Below are 19,216 nucleotides of genomic sequence, written 5' to 3' on the forward strand. Positions count from 1 at the left end.
CTCCTCTGCATTCTTTCCGGCTTATGAAGTCTTTCGTAAAAAGGTTTAGAGGGACATGGGCCAAATATGGACAGGTGGGGCCAGGTTTGGGTCTACAGAGAAGTGTATTGTCTTCACCTTGTTTTCGATCATTTTTCATCGGAATGGGCAGGTTGGGCTGTTTCTGTTCTGTGTGACTCTGTGACTCAGCAGGCAGAGATCAGTTTAACCTGGCATCATGATGGGCCCCGGACACTGTGGGCCAAAGGGCCTGTTGCTGCTCGCTGCTATGCTCCATGTCCCCGAGAGCGGGTGGCTTCTGCAACCGCCGACCGTTCACCTCATCCTGCCCGAGATAACGGCTTTATCTGGCTTTGTTTGGGAACAGAATCAGCGCAGGGACGCCTGGGGCTGGCGGAGGCCTCGCCTCAGCGGCGCCACTGAGTGGCCGCCAGCCACATCGGCGTTATCACGGCGCAAGCCAGGCAGAGCCGCAGGAAGGCCACGCGTGCACACACACGCACACACACACACCACCGCCTGACCCTGACCGACCGAGAGTTAAACTTCTCTGTTTTGTCTGCAGCCTCTGCACCGTTAAACAGCACGATGTGACACGCAGGCTAGACACATACACAAAACATTAACAGCTCTCCCAAGGTATACAAAAAATATATATTTAATTTGTTTCCCCATAAACTTAACCTTGAGTTCATTCAAATCGGGGCTCAGGAAATGCTTTACAGAAATCCAAGTGACTCACTTTCATCCGCGGAGCGCATAATCTTAACGGCAAACAAACTCAGGGTCACTGTAGTCCGAGGAGGAGCCTCGCTCGGCCCACAATTATTAACTTCTTTTTATAACTTTTCACTGATTCCGTACCGCGCAGTCTTTCTGCGAACTCTATCACTTTTTTTGTTTTAAATTACAACAACAAAAAAAAGACTTTCTCTCCCATTCCTGAAAACAAGAATTTCAGAGCGAAAGGAAATGTTTTGTTGATGGAATCTAACACCAAGTTTGGCCATGTGTGCGTGTGTGTGTGAGAGAGAGAGAGAGAGAGAGAGAGAGAGAGAGAGAGAGAGAGAGAGAGAGAGAGAGAGAGAGAGAGAGAGAGAGAGAGAAGGAGAGAGAGGGAGTGGAGGAGAGGGAGGGAGTGGAGGAGAGGGAGGGAGTGGAGGAGAGGGAGGGAGTGGAGGAGAGGGAGAGATGAGAATATAAGCCTGTGTGTTGGAGGGTTTGTGTATTTAAAGGTACAAGTTGGTAACAATCTCTGAAGAGCCTGTTTCCATGCCGTATCTATAAACTAATCCTAATTAGGTCCTATATTCTTAAATGTCACCCACTTTAATGTAAATTCAATTAAAACAACCTGTATTTATATAGCGCCTACATTGCTTTTCCAAAGCTTCACATGCAGCCGAGGGAGCTCCCCCTGGCAGTGGGGCATGCAGGAGTGGGGCCTGACACAGACTGTATGTGTGTGTGTGTGTGTCTGCGCAAGTGTGTACCTGTCTCTGCGTGTGTTTGTTTCTGTGTGTATCTCCGTGTCTCTATTTCTGTGCATGCGTGTCTTTGCGTGTGTGCGCGCGTGTCTGTATTTCCGTGTGTGCGCGTGTGTACATGCATGCCTGTGCGTGCGCGTCTCTGAATGCGTGTGCCTGTGTGCACGTCTGTGTTGTGGCTGTATGTGTGCACGTGTGTGTGTGTGTGTGTGTATGTGTGTGTGTGTGTGTGTGTGTGTCTCTCTGTGTCTCTCTCTGTCACTATACTGTAAACCCCTTCCTGGGGGACCAGTTTTCCCCACCCTGGGGCTATCTCTGCACCTGGGGCAGGAGGCCGATGCGCGGGGCCTGAGGGACGGTGACAGCAGCAGCAGCAGCCCCCTGCAGCCAGGCGGGGGGGGAGGCCGTGCTCCTATATTTAGCCGGCTCCCTTGCTGCAGCGCTGTCAAGGACACAATGCCAGCTGCGTCGTCACTGTGACGAGAGCCGGCAGCTCACATGCACGCCACACTGCAAACTCCCCCCCATCACATGCCCCCATGCAAGGGCTGCTGGGAAAGGGAACAGAGTGTGGGCCAGCCTCGTAAAAATGCGGAGGATGTGGAGACGGACTGTACAGTCATGCAATCTGGGTCGCAGTCAACAACCTAAATGACTCATCCCTGCCCCAGGACGGCTCATTCTGCCATAATTCAATTTAGAGATACTGTGTGGAAACAGGCCCTTCAGCCCACCGAGACCACACTCACCAGCAATCACCCTGTACACTAGCACTATCCCACTAGCATTAGCTGACAAACCTGCTCGTCTTTGGAGTGTGGGTGAAAACCGGAGCACCCAAAGAAAACCGGTAGAACGTGCAAACTCCGTACAGACAGCGTTCGTAGTCAGGATGGAACTCGGGTCTCTGGCGCTGTGAGGCAGCAGCTCTACCCGCTGCGCTGAGATGGGGACAGCAGTCAGACTGCTATATGATTGGTCTAACCAAGACCCAAGCTCAAATACAATGAACAGGCTGGATATTAAGAGAGTCACACAGCATGGAAACAGGCCCTTTGGCCCAACTTGCCCATGCCTACCAAGGAACTCCATCTACACCTGCTTGTGTTTGGTCCATACCTCTCTCAACCTTTCCTATCCATGTATCTGTCCAAATGACGTTTAAATATTGTGATAGTCTCTGCCTCAACTACCTCCTCTGGCAGCTCCTTTCCTAAACCCACCACCCTCTGTGTAAAAAAGTTGCCCCTCAGATTTCTATTAAATCATTCGCCCTCTCACCTTAAATTTATGCCCTCTGGATCTTGATTCCCCTACCCTGGGTAAAAGATTCTGTGCATTCACTTTATCTGCACACAGACCAGACTCCCCACCATTGACACTATCTACACTTCACGCTGTGAACATAATCAAAGACATCCCACCCTGGTCATTCCTTCTCCCCGCTCCCGTCCGGCAGAAGGTACAGAAGCTTGAAAGCGCGCACCACCAGACTCAGGAAAAACTTCTTCCCCGCTGTTATCAGCCTTCTGAACTGTCCTTCCATTAGCTAGGGTACTGTCCGATTCACCTCTACCCCACTGAGGACATTGGATTTTGTCTCTGGAACTAATGCTGAGAACTATATTCCTCACTCTATATCTTCCCCCCTTGAGTTTGACGATTGTATTTATGTATGGTTTATCTGATCTGTTTGGACAGCATGCAAAACAAAGCCTTTCACTGTACCTTGGCACACGTGACAATAGGTAATCTAAACCTCTTTATTTGCCCTTCAGCCTGCTGAATATAATAATCAATAATGCAAAAAAACCCCAGTAATGTACCTCATTGGAGACCCTTGGACTATCTTTAATCAGACTTTATCTTGCATTAAACATTATACCCTTCATCCTGTACCTCTGCACTATGGAGGGCATGATTTTAATCATGTACAGTCTTTCCGCTGACTGGCTAGCACGCAACAAAAATAATTTCATGTGTACTGAGGTACAGGTGGCAATAGTAATCTAAACTACACCAATGCGCAGAAGTGAAGTAGGTAGTAGGAGTCTGAGGGAAGTCTGCGTCCTGCAGACAAATCAGTGTGTGTCTCCCCGCGCGGGCACAGACTGGCTCCCACATCAGGCCCTCATGGCAGCATGGATACCGCGGTGGTGACTGCGAGTGGTGGCGCTGTCAGAAACGTGGGAATGTGGCCAACCACCCTCAGTGTGATAAATCACCGCAGAATGAAAGGGGAGGGCAGTGGGGGGGGGGGGGGGCGGAGAGAGGAGGGGGTGGGGGAGGGGAGAGAGGAGGGGGAGGGGAGAGAGGAGGGGGGTGGGGGAGAGGCGAGTGGGGGAGGGGAGAGGCGAGTGGGGGAGGGCAGAGAGTGGAGGGGGTGGGGAGGGGAGAGGGCGAAGAGGAAACTTGTCCACAGGTTGATACTTCTGTAGGCAGTGACAGGTAGTGGTGCAGGAAGACTGTGTGTGTGTGTGTGTGTGTGTGTGCGTGCGCAGGCCCCTATTGTGCCTCTGGGCTGTAACCCGAGCCCAGGGCAGCACAATGTGCCAGCACCGTGTCAGGCTTCAAGGCAGGTGCATGGAGTTTACTCCACTTTAATCAACACTCCTCACTCCTCATAGCGCAGGAGGCCGAGGGCTGATCTCATGGAGGCGCAAGTGCAAGGAAGATTCAGCTTGGCGATACAACATGGAAGGAATGGACAGTGGTCCAGTGGCACGGTGGAGCAGCAGCAGAGTTGCTGCCTTACAGCGCCGAGACCCAGGTTCAACCCCGACTACGGGTGCTGCCTGTATGGAGTTTGTACGTTCTCCCTGTGACCACGTGGGTTTTCGCCAGGTGCTCCGTCCGGTTTTCACCCACGTCCCAAAGACGTGCAGGTTTATAGGTCCTCCGTTGGCTTCGATAGAATTGTAAACTGTCTCTAGTGTGTAGGATAGTGCTAGTGTGAGGGGCGATCGCTGGGCGGTGTGGACTCGGTGGGTCAAAGGGCCTGTTTCCACGCTGTATCTTTAACCTTTAAAGAAAAGCCCAACTTACCAGGGTGGAATTGTCAAAGACTAAAGGGCATAGCATGGAGGTGAGAGGGGCACAGTTTAACGGGGATGTGCGGGGCAAGTTGTGCCTGGAACGCGCTGCCAGGGGTGGTGGTGGAGGCAGATGTAGCTTTTAGATAGGCACAGGGTTATGCAGGGAATGGATCACGTGCAGGCAGAGATTATTTAACTTGGCATTATGTTTGGCAGACATAATGGACCGAAGGGCATGTTGCTGTGCTGTGTTATGCGTCCAGTTCCCTGGTCTGGGCCAGAGTGGGGGAGGTGTATCACAGATGACCACTCCTTTGTTTAGTGACAGGCTGTGCTGGGAAGGAGCAGGCATGAAGTGGTTGCTGCCCAGAGGAGATTAATAGACGGCAGGATCCAAGTCCTGGTGTACAGAATCAGGATGACGTGATTAAGAGCTCCAAGCCACAGTAAAATGGAAGCACGAGAGACTGGTCTCGCTTCATATTCCACCTGTTGGAGGAATGTTGTCAAGCTGGAAATAGTACAGAGGTTGTTGTTAGGACTGGAGTGTCTTAGCCGCAGGGAGAGGTTGGGTGGGCTTGGATTCTTATTCCTTGGAGCGCAGGAGGATGAAGGGTGATCTTGTAGAAATTTATGTGCAAAAGTATGAGAGGAATAATTGTCCTGTGTAGGGGAACCGAGAACCAGAGGACAAGGTGACCTTATAGAGGTGGAAAAAATCATGAGTGGACATGGAGGGGGTTGGGGCAGCCGGAGAGGGTCTGTTTGGCCGGAGGGGGTGGGGGTGGCCGGTGGGGAACCGTGTGGCCGGAGGGGGTCTCATCCACTGCCGCAGCCACAGGTGCCACTGGTCACCAGCTCAGACTTAGAAATCAATCCCTAATCATCCACATGAACTGATGGAAACTGCTGATCAATAAACCCGGAATCCAGTCCAGTCAGACCGAGCTCAAGGGATGGGCTAGCGGTGGGGAAGGGTCTGTCACTGTGTAACACTGGGGTACAGTACTGGTGGGGATGGGTCTGTCTGTATAACACTGGGGTACAGTATTGGTGGGGACGGGTCTGTACAACACTGGGGTACAGTATTGGTGGGGATGGGTCTGTATAACACTGGGGTACAGTACTGGTGGGGATGGGTCTGTCACTGTGTAACACTGGGGTACAGTACTGGTGGGGACGGGTCTGTCTGTGTAACACTGGGGTACAGTACTGGTGGGGACGGGTCTGTATAACACTGGGGTACAGTACCGGTGGGGACGGGTCCATCACTGTGTAACACTGGGGTACAGTACCGGTGGGGATGGGTCTGTCTGTATAACACTGGGGTACAGTACCGGTGGGGATGGGTCTGTCTGTATAACACTGGTGTACAGTACCGGTGGGGATGGGTCTGTATAACACTGGGGTACAGTACTGGTGGGGACGGGTCTGTATAACACTGGGGTACAGTACTGGTGGGGACGGGTCTGTCGCTGTAATATTGTGTTCAGTTTGATCTCCCAGCTATGGGATAGCTGCCATTAAGCTGGATAGAGTGCAGAAAAAAAATATGAGGATGTTGCCAGGACTCACGGGCCGAAGCTATAGGGAGAGGTTGGGCAGGGTAGGATGTTACACCTTGGAGTGCCGGATTTTTAGATATGCATAGAATCATGAGAGGAATAGAAAGTGGGAATACACAGGACAGGGTAGGGGAATCAAGATCTCGAGGGCATCGTTTTAAAGTCTCGATGAATATTGGATTCTTCAAAACATTTCAGTCTGTGGACCAAGTGCTAGGAAATAGGATTAGTGTAAGGGAATGCTCAAAAGTCAGCATTGACACGATGGGCCGAAGGGCCTATTGGTATATCATTGTCACGTGTACTAAGATACAGCGACAAACTTTGTCTTTGTGCCAAACAGTCAAATCATCCCGTACACGAGTACAATCAAACCGTACACAAGTACAACAGGCAGTGCAAAGAAAAAAATACCAGTGTGGAACATAGTGTTATAGTGACAGGGTAAAAAGTGCAAGTCCACAATGCGGTAGGTTGGGAGATCGGGACTACACCCTAGCTTATGGGAGGACCGTTCAGAAGTCTGATAAAGGTGGGGACGAAGCTGTTTCTCTCTTGTATGACTGTGCTACGACCAGAGATGGCTAAGTGGTGCAGCGGGTAGAGCCGCTGCCTCACTGCGCCAGAGACCAGAGTTCGATCCTGACCTCGGTTGCAGCCCGTGCGGATATTGCACGTTCTCCCTGTGACCGCGTGGGTTTCCTCCGGGTGCTCCGGTTTACTCTCACATCCGAAAGGCGTGCGAGCTTGTAGGTTAATTAGCACTGTAAATAGCCCCTAAAGTGTGTGGAGTGGATGAGAAAGTGGGATAACAGGATGTGTGTGAATGGGTGATCGGTGGCCAAAGGGTCTGCTTCCACACTGTATCTCTAAACTGAACTAAAGTATCCTGTGTTGAGTGTAAAAGTTGGGACATTGTGATATGGCTGCACAAGTTGGTGAGGCCACACTTAGAGCACTGTGTGAAGTTCTGGTCACCCAGCTAGAGGAAGGATGTCCTTAAGTTGGAAAGGGTGCAGAAGAGATTCACCAGGATGTTACCTGGGCTTGAAACAAGGAACTGCAGATGCTATTTTACACAAAAGGACAAAAAGTGCTGGAGTAACTCAGCGGGCCAGGCAGCATCTCAGGACATGGATAGGCGACGTTTTGGGTCGGAACCCTTCTTCAGATTGGACCTGCAGGCTTGAGTTGCAGGGAGAGGTTGGATAGGTTGGGACCTTTTATCTTTGGAGTGTAGGCTGAGGGGTGACCTTATTGAGGTGCACAGGATAATGAGGGGGCATGGATAAAGTGAACGGTCTTTTACCCACAGTACAGGATTCTACAACTAGAGGGCACAGGCTTAAAGTGAGAGGAAAGAGATTTAATAGGAACCTGAGGGGCAACGTTTTCCCCACAGAGGGTGGTGGGTGTGTGGAACAAGCTGCCAGAGAGGCAGGTATAACTACATGTCTGAATTTGGGAACAGACAGATAGGGGTTTCTGTACACAGTGAGATCTACACGATTAGTCAGTGAAACTGAACCAGACACCGGCACTGGGAGATCTGTCTCTCGGTCTCCCTCCCTTTCTCTCTCTCTCTCTGCCCACCACCCCACATGTCCTGCCTCATAACAGAGCTGCCGGCTCTCCCAGGGGTGTTGGGGGTAATAGACAACCCCTGTGTCAGCAGTGCCCTGGGATGTCACCCTGGAGACTGTCCCCCAAGTCACACTTCAACTTAAGACCTTTGGGTCCGACTTAAAAGAAATTTGGTCGTGTAAATGTTGAAGTTGTCACCACGAGGCTGAACAAAGGGATTGAGGAAGTTGTGGTGGCTGGTATATGTGATGGTGAGAGGGGAGGAGAGGAGGCCCCATGTGGACAGCAGGGCGGAGATCAGATCCAGCAAGTGGGAACCCTCAGCTCGGCTGCCCCATACTCTGCTAATTACTTTGCCATTTAGTTCAGTTTAGTTCAGAGATACAGCACGGAAATGGGCCCTTTAGCCAACCAAGTCCGCACAAAGTCCGCACCGACCAACAATCACCCGCACACTAGCACCATCCTACACACTGGGGACAATTTACAGAAGCCAATCAACCTACAAACCTGCACGTCTTACACGTGAGGGAAGAAACTGGAGCACCTGGAGAAAACCCACTCGGTCACAGGGAGAACGTACAAACTCCGTACAGACAGCACCCGAGGTCAGGATCGAATCCAGGTCTCTGGTGCTGTGAGGCAGCGGCTCTACCCGCTGTGCCCCTGTTACTATGGGACTAGTTTCCAATCTGCCTCGTTCCTGCCCCTGCCCCAGCCCCTGGCTCGGGTGAGTCAAGTGTCAGGGGCCAGGGGAGAATTTCTCAGTATCTCTGCTCGACACAAGATGGCCCTGCCCTGATAAGTAACCACTGATGTTTCAGCTGTTAGCAGGTTGAAATGCAGCACATCTGACACACAACTCGCACTGTATCTGAAGGCACAGGCTCTGAAACTTGAAAGCAGCCAACAGAGTAGGAAAAAACAAGCTTAAAGTTCAGCTTTGCACCAAAACCAGAGGCGCGTGCTTAGAGGAAACTCTGACTGTGCCAGAGGTGTAGAGCGTGGTGATTCAGAGTCTAAGAACTTGAGGGGCAGGGCTAAAGTGAATGCTCACAGGATAGAGGATTCTGCAACTAGACAAGTACAGGCTTAAGGTAGGAGGGGAGAGATTTAATAGGAACCTGAGTGGCAATTTTCTCCGAGTGCAGTCTGTATCTGGAACAAGCTGTCAAAGGAAGTGGTGGCTATACGGATATGAGCTGCCGGAGGAGGTAGTTGAGGCAGGTACTATAACAATTAAAAGACACGAACAAATACATGGAGAGGAAAGGTTTAGAGGGGTATGGGCCAAATGGGACTAACTTGGATGGGCTGGGACTTTGTTCTCTGGAGCGTAGGAGACTGAGGGGTGACCTTATTGAAGTGCACAAGATCATGAGGGGCACGATCACAGTCTTTTCCCCAGGGTAGAGGATTCTAAAATTAGAGGGCACAGGATTAAGGGGTGAGAGGGGAGGTTCAAGAGGGACCTCAGGGGCAGCTTTTTCACTCAGAGGGTAGTCCGTATCTGGAACGAGCTGCCAGAGGAAGCTTCAGAAGCGGATACAGTTGTGGCTTTTAAAGGACATTTGGACAGATATATGGATAAAAAAGGTTTAGCCTGTTAATACAGGTACATGGGACCAGCTCAGAATGCCAACCTGGTCGGCATGGGCAAGGTGGGCTGAAGGGCCTGCTTCTGTGCTGTATGGCTCTGTGCCTTCATGAGGCAGAAGTGGGAGAGCCTGTGGTGTTGTGAACAGTGGTGGCGTGGGGGTTGGGGGAAGAGGTGGGGAGATGGCGTCGACCGCGTGCGTTACCAGAGGAAGGAAGAGAGCAGCAAGCTCAGCTTGAGAGTGACGTAGGGAGTGGTGGGACGTTTCGCAGAGCACCCACTCTGTGAATAACAAAGTCCAAGCAAACGGGAGTGGTGGGGACACAGCACGGAGCAACCAGCAGTCTCTTGAACACTACACAACACTAACCTCAGCCAATACCATCTTCAATGGAGGCACCAGGAACTGCAGATGCAGCTTTTACAAAACAAAAAAGATACAAAGTGCTGGAGGAACTCAGCAGGCCAGGCAGTATCTCTGGAGAACACAGCGATGTTTCTGGTCGGGTCCCTTCTTCAGACGATTTTCTACGGAGTGTGTCTCAGTCTGAAGGGTCTCGACCTGATACATCACCGATTCCTTTGATGCTGCCTGACCCACTGAGGTACTCCAGTTTTTTGTGTCTTTTGGTTGCCACTACGGACTTTGGTCTTGGACTATTATGAACACCTCGTTTTACTCGGGTGCTGTCCAATACTCCAACCTACCCCATTGCGGACATTGGACTGTCTGGGACTGGCGCGCTAAAGTGCCGAGAACTATTTTCTGCACTCTCCATCCTCTTCCCCTTTGCTCCACATATTGTACTTGAGTTTGGCTTGATTGTATTTATGTATAGTATAATCTGATCAGATTGGATAGCATGCAAAGCTTTTCAATGTACCTCGATACCAGTGACAATAATAAACCTACTGGTTATTAATTCATTGTATTATTGATTATTATATATTTATCTGTCTGTTACTGTGATTACAGGCCTGTTAAGCTGTAACTAGTAAGAGTTTCATTGATGTGTTGCCAGTACATATGACAATCAAACACTGGACTCTTGGTAGGCACTGTTTACATTTCTGTGGGTCGGTGATTAGACCACACAATGCCCCGTGTATCGCTCAATGATATCAAACAAGAGGAGAAAGTGCAAACAGGATTTGGATGGATTTCCCACATCTTTTCCTCCAGGAAGGTTAATGTGCAGCAGACTGATAGTGTGGATGCAGTCAGCAAAGGATAGAGTGCTGGAGGAACTCGGTGGGTCAGGCAGCATTTGCATTATGAAGGGTCTCACCCTGAAACGTCACCCATTCCGTCTCTCCAGAGATGCCGCCTGTCCCGCTGAGATACTCCAGATTTTTGTGTCTATTTGCACTATAAATGCAGGCAAATGGGACTAGCCCAGAATGCCTCTTGGTCAGAATGGTCAAGTGGGTTGAAGGGCCTGTTTCCATGCTGTACAGCTCTATGGCTCCCTGACCATGACTAGATGGACATGGAAGGACCCAGATGGATGCCACCCCAGGGAAAGAGAGGTGGAGGCAGGAAAAAGCCTGGCGAGTGATAGGTGGATACAGGTGAGGGGGTGATTGGTAGATGGGACGAGGAAGTGGCAAAGGCTGGAGGTGAGAAGGACACAAAAGGGCGTCAGATAAGGAGAGGAGGAGTGACATGTAAAGCAGGAGGGAGGGGTCTGGGTGGAAGAGAATGGGGGGGGAAAGAGGGGATACAAGGGAAATGGCAGACTCGGGGATGGGAGATGAGTGTGCAGAGGCGAAAGGAGCAGGGTGATTGGCGGGTGGGACATATTGGGGCGGTACAGTGGTGCAGCTGGTAGAGCTGCTGCTTCATGGCTACATTTGGAGTATTTTGTGTAGTTCTGTTCGCTCCCATTACAGGAAGGACCTTTTGGAAAAGGTGCAGAGGTTTCCCAGCACAATGAGGAGATTTCACAGTGGAGCGGGCAAAATGTGTAGGAAAGAACTGCAGTTGCTGGTTTAAATCAGTGGTAATGCACAATGCTGGAGTAACTTGAGGCAGGACATTCTTGCTCTTGAGGGAGTGCAGCGTAGGTTCACTAGGTTAATCTCGGAATGGCGGGACTGTCGTATGTTGAAAGACTGGAGCGACTGAATACGCTGGAATTTAGGATGAGAAGGGATCTTATTAAAAACATAAGATTATTAAGGGATTGGACACGCTAGAGGCAGGAAACATGTTCCCAATGTTGGGGGAGTCCAGAACCAGGGGCCACAGTTTAAGAATAAGGGGTAGGCCATTTAGAACGGAGATGAGGAAAAACCTTTTCACTCAGTTGTGAATCTGTGGAATTCTGTGCCTCAGAAGGCAGTGGAGGCCAATTCTCTGGATGCTTTCAAGAGAGTTAGATAGAGCTCTTAATGATAGCAGAATCAGGGGGTATGGGGAGGGGGCAGGAATGGGGTACTGATTGTGGATGATCAGCCATGATCACATTGAATGGTGGTGGTGGCTTGAAGGGCCAAATGGCCTACTCCTGCACCCATTGTCTATAACTCAGCGGGGCAGGCAGCATCTCTAGAGAGAAGGAATGGGTGACGTTTCGGGTCGAGACCCATTCCTTCTCTCCAGAGATGCTGCCTGTTCTGCTGAGTTACTCGAGCATTTTGTGTTTACCAGAACAATGACTGGATTAGGGAGTATTAGCTACAGGGAGAGATCAGACAGACTTGGATTGTTTTCTCTGGAATGCCGGAAGTTGTGGGGAGACCTGATAGAAGAATCTAAAATTATGAGGGGTAGAAATAGGGTAGACAGTCAGAATCTTTTTCCCCCTGGGTGGAAAAATCAAATACCGGTGGGCATAGCTTTAAGGTGAGAGGGGAAAGGTTTAAAGGAGATGTGCATGGCAATTTTATTTTTACACACAAGAGGGTGGAGAATGCTTGGAATGAGCTGCTAGGGGTGGTGGTGGAGGTAGATACGATAGTGGCCTTTTAGAGACTTTTGGATAGGCACATGGATATGCAGGGAATGGAGGGATATGGATCATGTACAGGCAGATGGGAGATGGTCTTGCCATCATGTTTGGCACAATGTGGGCCGAAGGGCCTGTTCCTGTGCTGCACGGTTCTCTGTTCTATTACTTGAAAGTGGAGAATTTACTGCTCATACTGTTAGGTTGTCAGCCACAGGTGGGGAAGCACAGTGGTGCAGCAGTAGAGTTACTCCCTCAGCACCAGACACCAGTGTGGTGACTACGGGCGCAGCTTGTACGTTCTCCGTGTGACCAAGTGGTTGCTCTCATTTCCTCCCACACTCCAAATACCTATAGGTCCGCAGGTTAATTGGCTTCGGTAAAAATTGTAAATGGTCCCTAATGTGCAGGATCGTATTACGTGCGGAGATCATCAGTCGGCGTGGACCCGGTGGGCTGAAGGGCCTGTTTCTGTGCTGCATCTCTAAACTAAACTAAGTGGAACAGTTTCGTGATATAGCATGGAAATAGGCCCTTTGGACAGACATTGTGGGTCGAAGGGCCGGTCCCAGCGCTGTACTGTTCTATGTCTAGGTTCCCACACTAACCAGGTGAGAACAGACCCATTGCAAAGTGGGAGATGTGCAAGAGGCTGCTTTTATCAGGTAACAGAGATCCAGGAAGCTTCTGTCCCGCTGCCAGGTGAGTGAGAGTGAGACATGCACATCTGTAATGCCCTGTTTCCCAACATGGCCAATGTAAGTCGTCGTGTTGTGTAATCGCCTTCGACTCCCGTCAAAACTGCCGTACTCAAAACTGCTGTCGTAAGGATCAGCGATGGGACACACTCCACAGTTATATAACCACGGCCACAAGGTCACAGCGACAAGCCAAAGACAGTTACTAATCCGCTTTAGTAATAAGGCAACAGCTCCCCAACTGTGTCAGGCTGGGTGTTGGAGCGAAGAGCTGCAGACAGAGAGGGTTGGGTTCTGCCTCACTTTACCAGCAAGAGATCAAACGGGGCCCGGAACTGGGCGATTAACCCAGAGAAAGACACAGAATGCTGGAGTAACGCAACAGGCCAGGCAGCATCTCTGGAGGACACTGGTAGAGTCATTCAGCAGAGCAACAGGCCCTTTGGCCCAACTCATCCACGCCAACCAAGTTGCCCCATCGAAGCTAGTCTCATTTACTGCAGAAAAAGTCTGAAGAAGGGTCCCTCCCGACCCAAAACGTCACCTATCCATGTTTTCCAGTGATGCTGCCTGACCTGGAGTTACTCCAGCACTTTGTGCCTACCTTTGGTGTGAACTAGCACCTGCAGTTCCCTTTTATTACATTCTCATTTGCCTGCGTTTGGCCTACAAACCTCTAAACCTTTTCCATCCATGCATTGCCCAAATGTATCTTAAATGTTGTACACCTCCTCTGGCAGCTCGTTCCATATAACCATCGCCATCTGTGTGAAAAGGTTGCCTCTCAGGTTCCTATTAAATCTTTTTCCTCTCACCTTAAACCCATGTCCTCTGGGCTTTGATTCCTCTAACCTGGACCCTTCTTTTGAAGAGGGTCTCAACCCAAAATGTTGTCTATCCCTGTTCTCTAGAGATGCTGCCTGACTCCAGCACTATGTGCCTCTTTCTGTAAACCAGCGGCTGCTGTTCCTTGTGTCCACTTATTAAACTAGAGTCTCGTCATTCTTGGTAGATATCCAAGGAAATTTAACTGAACAAATTAAATGTCAACAAGAATTGGAGGCTGCTTGTGATATAATCACCACATCCATATAAAGGTAGAACAAAGGCCGTCCACTCTCTCCCGTACTCTCTCCCGCTCCCTGGTGGCCAGACTCTTCCCTGACCAAGGCCTGGGATCTCCTCGATGAGGACAATACTTACTTACCTCCACCATTCTTGTAGCAGAGATAGGGGAATCTCCACACATTGCCCAGTCCGATGAAGCCTCCAGCTACTGATAGAATAAAATCAAGCTTGTTGGCCCACTTCTCACGCTGCATCTTGCCGTCAGCTTCATCCTCGGGTCTGGTCCCAGGGCTCTTCCCAGGGGAGGGCTTCAGGGTGTCTTTGTGAAAATCTTTTAAGCAATGCATCTTTTCACCCCGGGCCATTCCTGAGCACGGACACACATGATGCAGCCCAGACACAGAGGCACACAGACACAATCACACGCACCATCACAATCACACACACACACACACAATCACACAGAATCACAATCACACACACAGAATCACACACAGGCACACAGAATCACAATCACACACACAGAATCACAATCACACGCACAGAATCACACACAGGCACACAGAATCACAATCACACACACGGAATCACAATCACACACACAGAATCACAATCACACACACAGAATCACAATCACACACACGGAATCACAATCACACACACGGAATCACAATCACACACACGGAATCACAATCACACACACGGAATCACAATCACACACACGGAATCACAATCACACACACGGAATCACACACAGAATCGTACACAGGCACGCAGAATCACAATGACACACACACAGAATCACACACACAGACAGAGGAGAATAAAAATAAAGGTCTCAATCAGTCTTGTTAATGGCATCGGCCATACACACAGCTCCCGTAGTGATCGCTGCCCCGCCAAACGCTGATCACACACGAGCACCGGATCAATACTCTCTCTCCCTTCCCCCTCCCCCCCTCCCTCCCCCCTCCCCCCCTCCCTCTCCCTCCCCCTTCCCCCCCTCCCTCCCCCTCCCCCCTCCTCTCCCTCTCTCTCTTCAACCATCTCACCTCCCCTGCATTCTCCCCACCCCCTGCCCGGGGACCACACCCCTGGGGGTGGGTATGTTTCCTCGCCGGGTACCGGGCTACGACCCCCCCCCCCCCCCACACACCCTCCCACCCCCTTCTGTGCAACGTCTCGACACCCCAACCACCCCCCCCCCCGCCCCGTCTCTCTGTGTTCCCTCCCTCCCTCCCTCCCTCCCTCCGGCAAACCCTTCCCCACCCTCTCCCCATCCCTCCCCCTGAAGCCATCCATTCAATCCAACCTTTAAAACACAGTTTATTGATTTTTCTCGCCCTTTGTTCTTTAAATTTAATTTGTTTTAATTTACAAAAATAAATAAATTAAAATTTAACAGCCACAATATTCGCTCCGGGGACAATGATACATACAGAGTGGGGTTCAGGACTCCGGGAAAAACGCCCCTTTTACACGCTCCAATACACTTGTGCAGCTTCTGTTTGGGAGAACAACAAAAATAGACAAGGAACAAAAAAAAGAGAGAGAGAGAGAAAGAAGGAGAGGGAGAGAGAGAGAGAGGGGGGGGGGGGGGGGAGAGAAAGAAAGAGAGAGCGAGCAGGCACCCGCAAATAATCTCCCAAAAATAGAACGATCCTTTTTTTAAAAAAATTGTATGTTTTTGGAGACGGAAGGGGGAGAATTAAAACCCCTTTAAAAAACAATAAAGACTGCGAGAGAGAGAGCGTTGAGCTCATGTACAGAGCCACCAGCCAGCCAGCCCGCCTGGTCTGCCTGCCTGCCTTGACTCCTGCGTCTTTGTTCACAGGCTCGGCGCGGATCCTCTGCTCAATTGGCTAACATTTGAATATATAGATTACATTTTTTTAGTGTAAAACCATCCTGGCGTTGGAACAGAGAGGATTTGCGTGCTTTTTAACATTCACTTAAACCCCCCCCCCTGTACAGTTTCTCCCTCCCGCCCGCCGCAATCCCCTTTATTTCAGATAATTAAAAGTCGTTTCCTTTTTTTTTTGGGGGGGTTGAAAATTGGAAAAGAGCCCTTGCCCAAAGGTTGTGTGTGTGAGAGAGATATCGTGGATTACCTGTAGCTTGGGGGGGGGTGGGGTGGTGTTTGAGCCTCCTCGTTCAGTCGTGCACAGGTCCCTCCGTTACTCCGCTCACAAAATGAATCCCGCTTTGGAGCGTAATTTTCATTTATAAGGCTCGCTAACTGTCCCTCCTCGTCGCTCGCTCGCTCACCAACCTCATGCTTATGAGTGGAAAAAACCCAAAGACAGCTTCCTCTCTGCGTAAGGACGCAGATTGGCAAATCGAGAGAGAGGGGTGGGGGTGTGTGAGAGAGAGAGACAGTGGGGAGGGGGGGGAGGAGAGAGGAGGGAGAGAGAGAGAGAGGGAGGGAGAGGGGAGGGAGGGGGGGAGGGGGAGGGGAGGGAGGGAGGGGGAGGGGAGAGAGAGAGAGAGAAAAAGAGAAGAGAAAGCGAGACACTGGAGTGCAGACAGAAGAGGGAGGCGGACACCTCTCTGTGTGTCTCTCTCACACACTCACTGTACATCTCTCCCCCTTCCATCCCCCCTCCCTCTCTCCCCCCCCCCCCCTACATAGTGTCCTCGCTTTCTCTTTTTTCCATTTCCATTTGACTTTGCCAGCGCTTGCTGCTCGTACACGGCTCCCCACCATGGGGTCAACACACTGCTCTACCCTGGGGTCTACACAGCTCCCCACCATGGGGTCAACATACTGCCCTACCCTGGGGTCTACACAGCTCCCCACCATGGGGTCAACATACTGCCCTACCCTGGGGTCAACACACTGCTCTACCCTGGGGTCAACACACTGCTCTACCCTGGGGTCTACACAGCTCCCCACCATGGGGTCAACACACTGCCCTACCCTGGGGTCTACACAGCTCCCCACCCTGGGGTCAACACACTGCTCTACCCTGGGTGGGAAGGGGTAGTGGGGGGGGAGGATGGGTAGTGAGGGTGAGGGGGTAGTGGGGTGGAGGAGAGGGGTAGTGGGGGTGAGGAAGGGGGGGTAGGGAGAGGGGTAGTGGGGGTGAGGAAGGGGGGGGTAGGGAGAGGGGTAGTGGGGGTGAGGAAGGGGGGTAGGGAGAGGGGTAGTGGGGGTAGTGGGGGTGAGGAAGGGGGGGTAGGGAGAGGGGTAGTGGGAGTGAGGAAGGGGGGTAGGGTGAGGGGTAGTGGGAGTGAGTGAGTGAGGGGTGGGAGTTGCCGGGGGAGGTTGTGTCTTCCACTGAATCCTCTGTTGCCCGTCGGCGTTGACGGGGTTAAATAAACGCGCTGGTCGGCGCCGCGTCCAATGCGACCGCTAACAGGTTTCTGCAAAGCCGGTATTACTGGGAGCGTGGGCCCTCTGGGTTCACAGCCTCTGCCTTCACCCATTTTGTGAAGAGCTGCCTCCCATTTTATGCCTTGTTCCCTCTGCAGCGGCCGACACCTGCCTAACCCCGACCCTCCCCTCCCCGACCGCCACCCCGGCCAGCACCGCAGATTGTCCGGGGGGTGGGGGGTAGGGGGTGGACCCAGGGTGGGGTGAGGGGGTGGGCCCAGGGTGAGGGGTAGGGGGTAGGGGGTGGGCCCAGGGTGGGGTGAGGGGTAGGGGCAAGGCTGATGGTGGGGATAGTCTGGGGCATTTGGGGGGAGCGGGTCCAAGGGCAAGGGAGTGGGAGTTGGGTGGGGGAGAGAGGGGTGTGAGGGTGGGAAGGAGGAGTAGGGCAAGACTGATGGTGGGGTTGACCTCTGGGGCACTGGAGAGGGGGGGGGAGTCGAGGGAGGGGGGTAGGGTGGGTGGGGGAGGGGGGGGGGTTCCAGAGGCAGTCATGAGGCAACAACTGGGTGGTGACCAACAGACCACAATCAATGAGGATAGGTGTCAACACCTCCGCCACAATAACTCAATACAGGTACCTGTAAGGATGCGTTCTCAATCCCCTGCCATATGAATGAATGAATGAATGAATGAATGAATGAATGAATGAATAAGTTTATTGGCCAAGTATGCATATACAAGGAATGTGGCTTGGTGCTCCGCTCACAAATGACAACACAAACGTACAGTTGTTGTTGAACCAGATCCGGGTTTTTGTGGGAATGCAACTGTCCTACAAAAGCTGACAGGATGTCAGTGTCTGTGTACTCATCGAGGCTGGTGGTTGCTTCCCTGAACACATTCCAATCAGTGCAGTCAAAGCAGGACTGTAGTTTTTCAATGACCCTTGCTTGTCCACCTTTTCATTGTTCTGACCACAGGTTTAGCAGATTTTAGTTTCTGCCTGTAGGTCGGAATAAGGTGAACTAAACAATGATCGGAGAGACCCAGGGCCGCCCGAGGAACAGAGCGATATGCGTTCTTGATTGAAGAGTAGCAGTGATCAAGTGTCCTCTCCCCTCTGGTGGGGCAGGTAACATGAAGTCTGTACTTTGGGAGCTCACGACTGAGGTTGGCCTTGTTAAAGTCCCCCAAACAACGACCATGGAGTCCAGGAAGTCACTCCCTACCCTCAATACCTGGTCGGCGAGTTGCGTTTGCGCTTCACGTACGCAGGCTTGGGGGAGATGTAAACTCCAGCGAGAATAAAAGAGGTAAATTCCCTCGGAGAGTCAAAGGCAGTAAATTCCCTCGGAGGTAAATGTATATTCCCTATACATCCATGGCTGCGGCCAAATTTGGCTCTAATTCCATCTACACGTTGATGGAGATGAACATGGTGTCAGGACAACAACCTCTCGCTCAATGTCAGCGAGGGGTGGAGATAGTTATTGACCAGGAAGCATGGTGGAGAACTTGTCCCAGTCAGTGGGGCTTGGGTCGGCCCACTGCGGACCTTTCACCGTCCGGCGCGGCCTGGAACGTGGCAACTTCAACAGCCTGACCGCGGGAGAAGACGGCAGGGGAAGAGAAAAGACATTCTGGCCTTCCATCACAGTGAGGAGGTGACTGGAGGAGACTCACTGTGATGGATGTTTCTTTTTTTGTTTTGTGTTGGTTTGTGGTTGTGTGTGAAATTGTTTATTTTATTGCTCTTATTGTTGGACTGGGTGACGAAATCTCGTCCAAAAGACTTGGTTTTTTTTGGATGATAATAAAGGTAATTCTGATTCTGATTCTGATTTTGATCAATGGTGGTGAAGTGCAGATGGTCGCGAGCTTCAGGTTCCCAGGTGTAAACATCACCAACAATCTG

General features: G+C 51.3%; 1 protein-coding gene across 3 annotated transcripts in view; it reads right to left on the reverse strand.

Moving 5' to 3' along the window:
- LOC144601820 (sodium- and chloride-dependent taurine transporter-like) overlaps positions 1-16,355 on the reverse strand; it is a 37,255-nt gene extending 20,900 nt beyond the window's left edge. Inside the window, exons 1-3 of one of the 3 annotated variants that reach the window (XM_078414270.1) lie at positions 16,097-16,330; positions 15,425-15,489; positions 14,125-14,352 (exon numbers count right to left, since the gene is read on the reverse strand). In XM_078414270.1, coding sequence (XP_078270396.1) covers positions 14,125-14,350 — 226 coding nt within the window. In that variant the 5' untranslated portion in view covers positions 14,351-14,352; positions 15,425-15,489; positions 16,097-16,330. Of the gene's footprint in view, positions 1-14,124; positions 14,353-15,424; positions 15,490-16,096 lie in introns of all 3 variants that reach the window. The other 2 variants (XM_078414272.1, XM_078414271.1) reach the window with 2 other exon arrangements.
- Positions 16,356-19,216: the final 2,861 nt, after the last annotated feature.

Source organism: Rhinoraja longicauda, chromosome 17 (assembly GCF_053455715.1).
Source record: "Rhinoraja longicauda isolate Sanriku21f chromosome 17, sRhiLon1.1, whole genome shotgun sequence".
Lineage (NCBI taxonomy): Eukaryota > Metazoa > Chordata > Chondrichthyes > Rajiformes > Arhynchobatidae > Rhinoraja > Rhinoraja longicauda.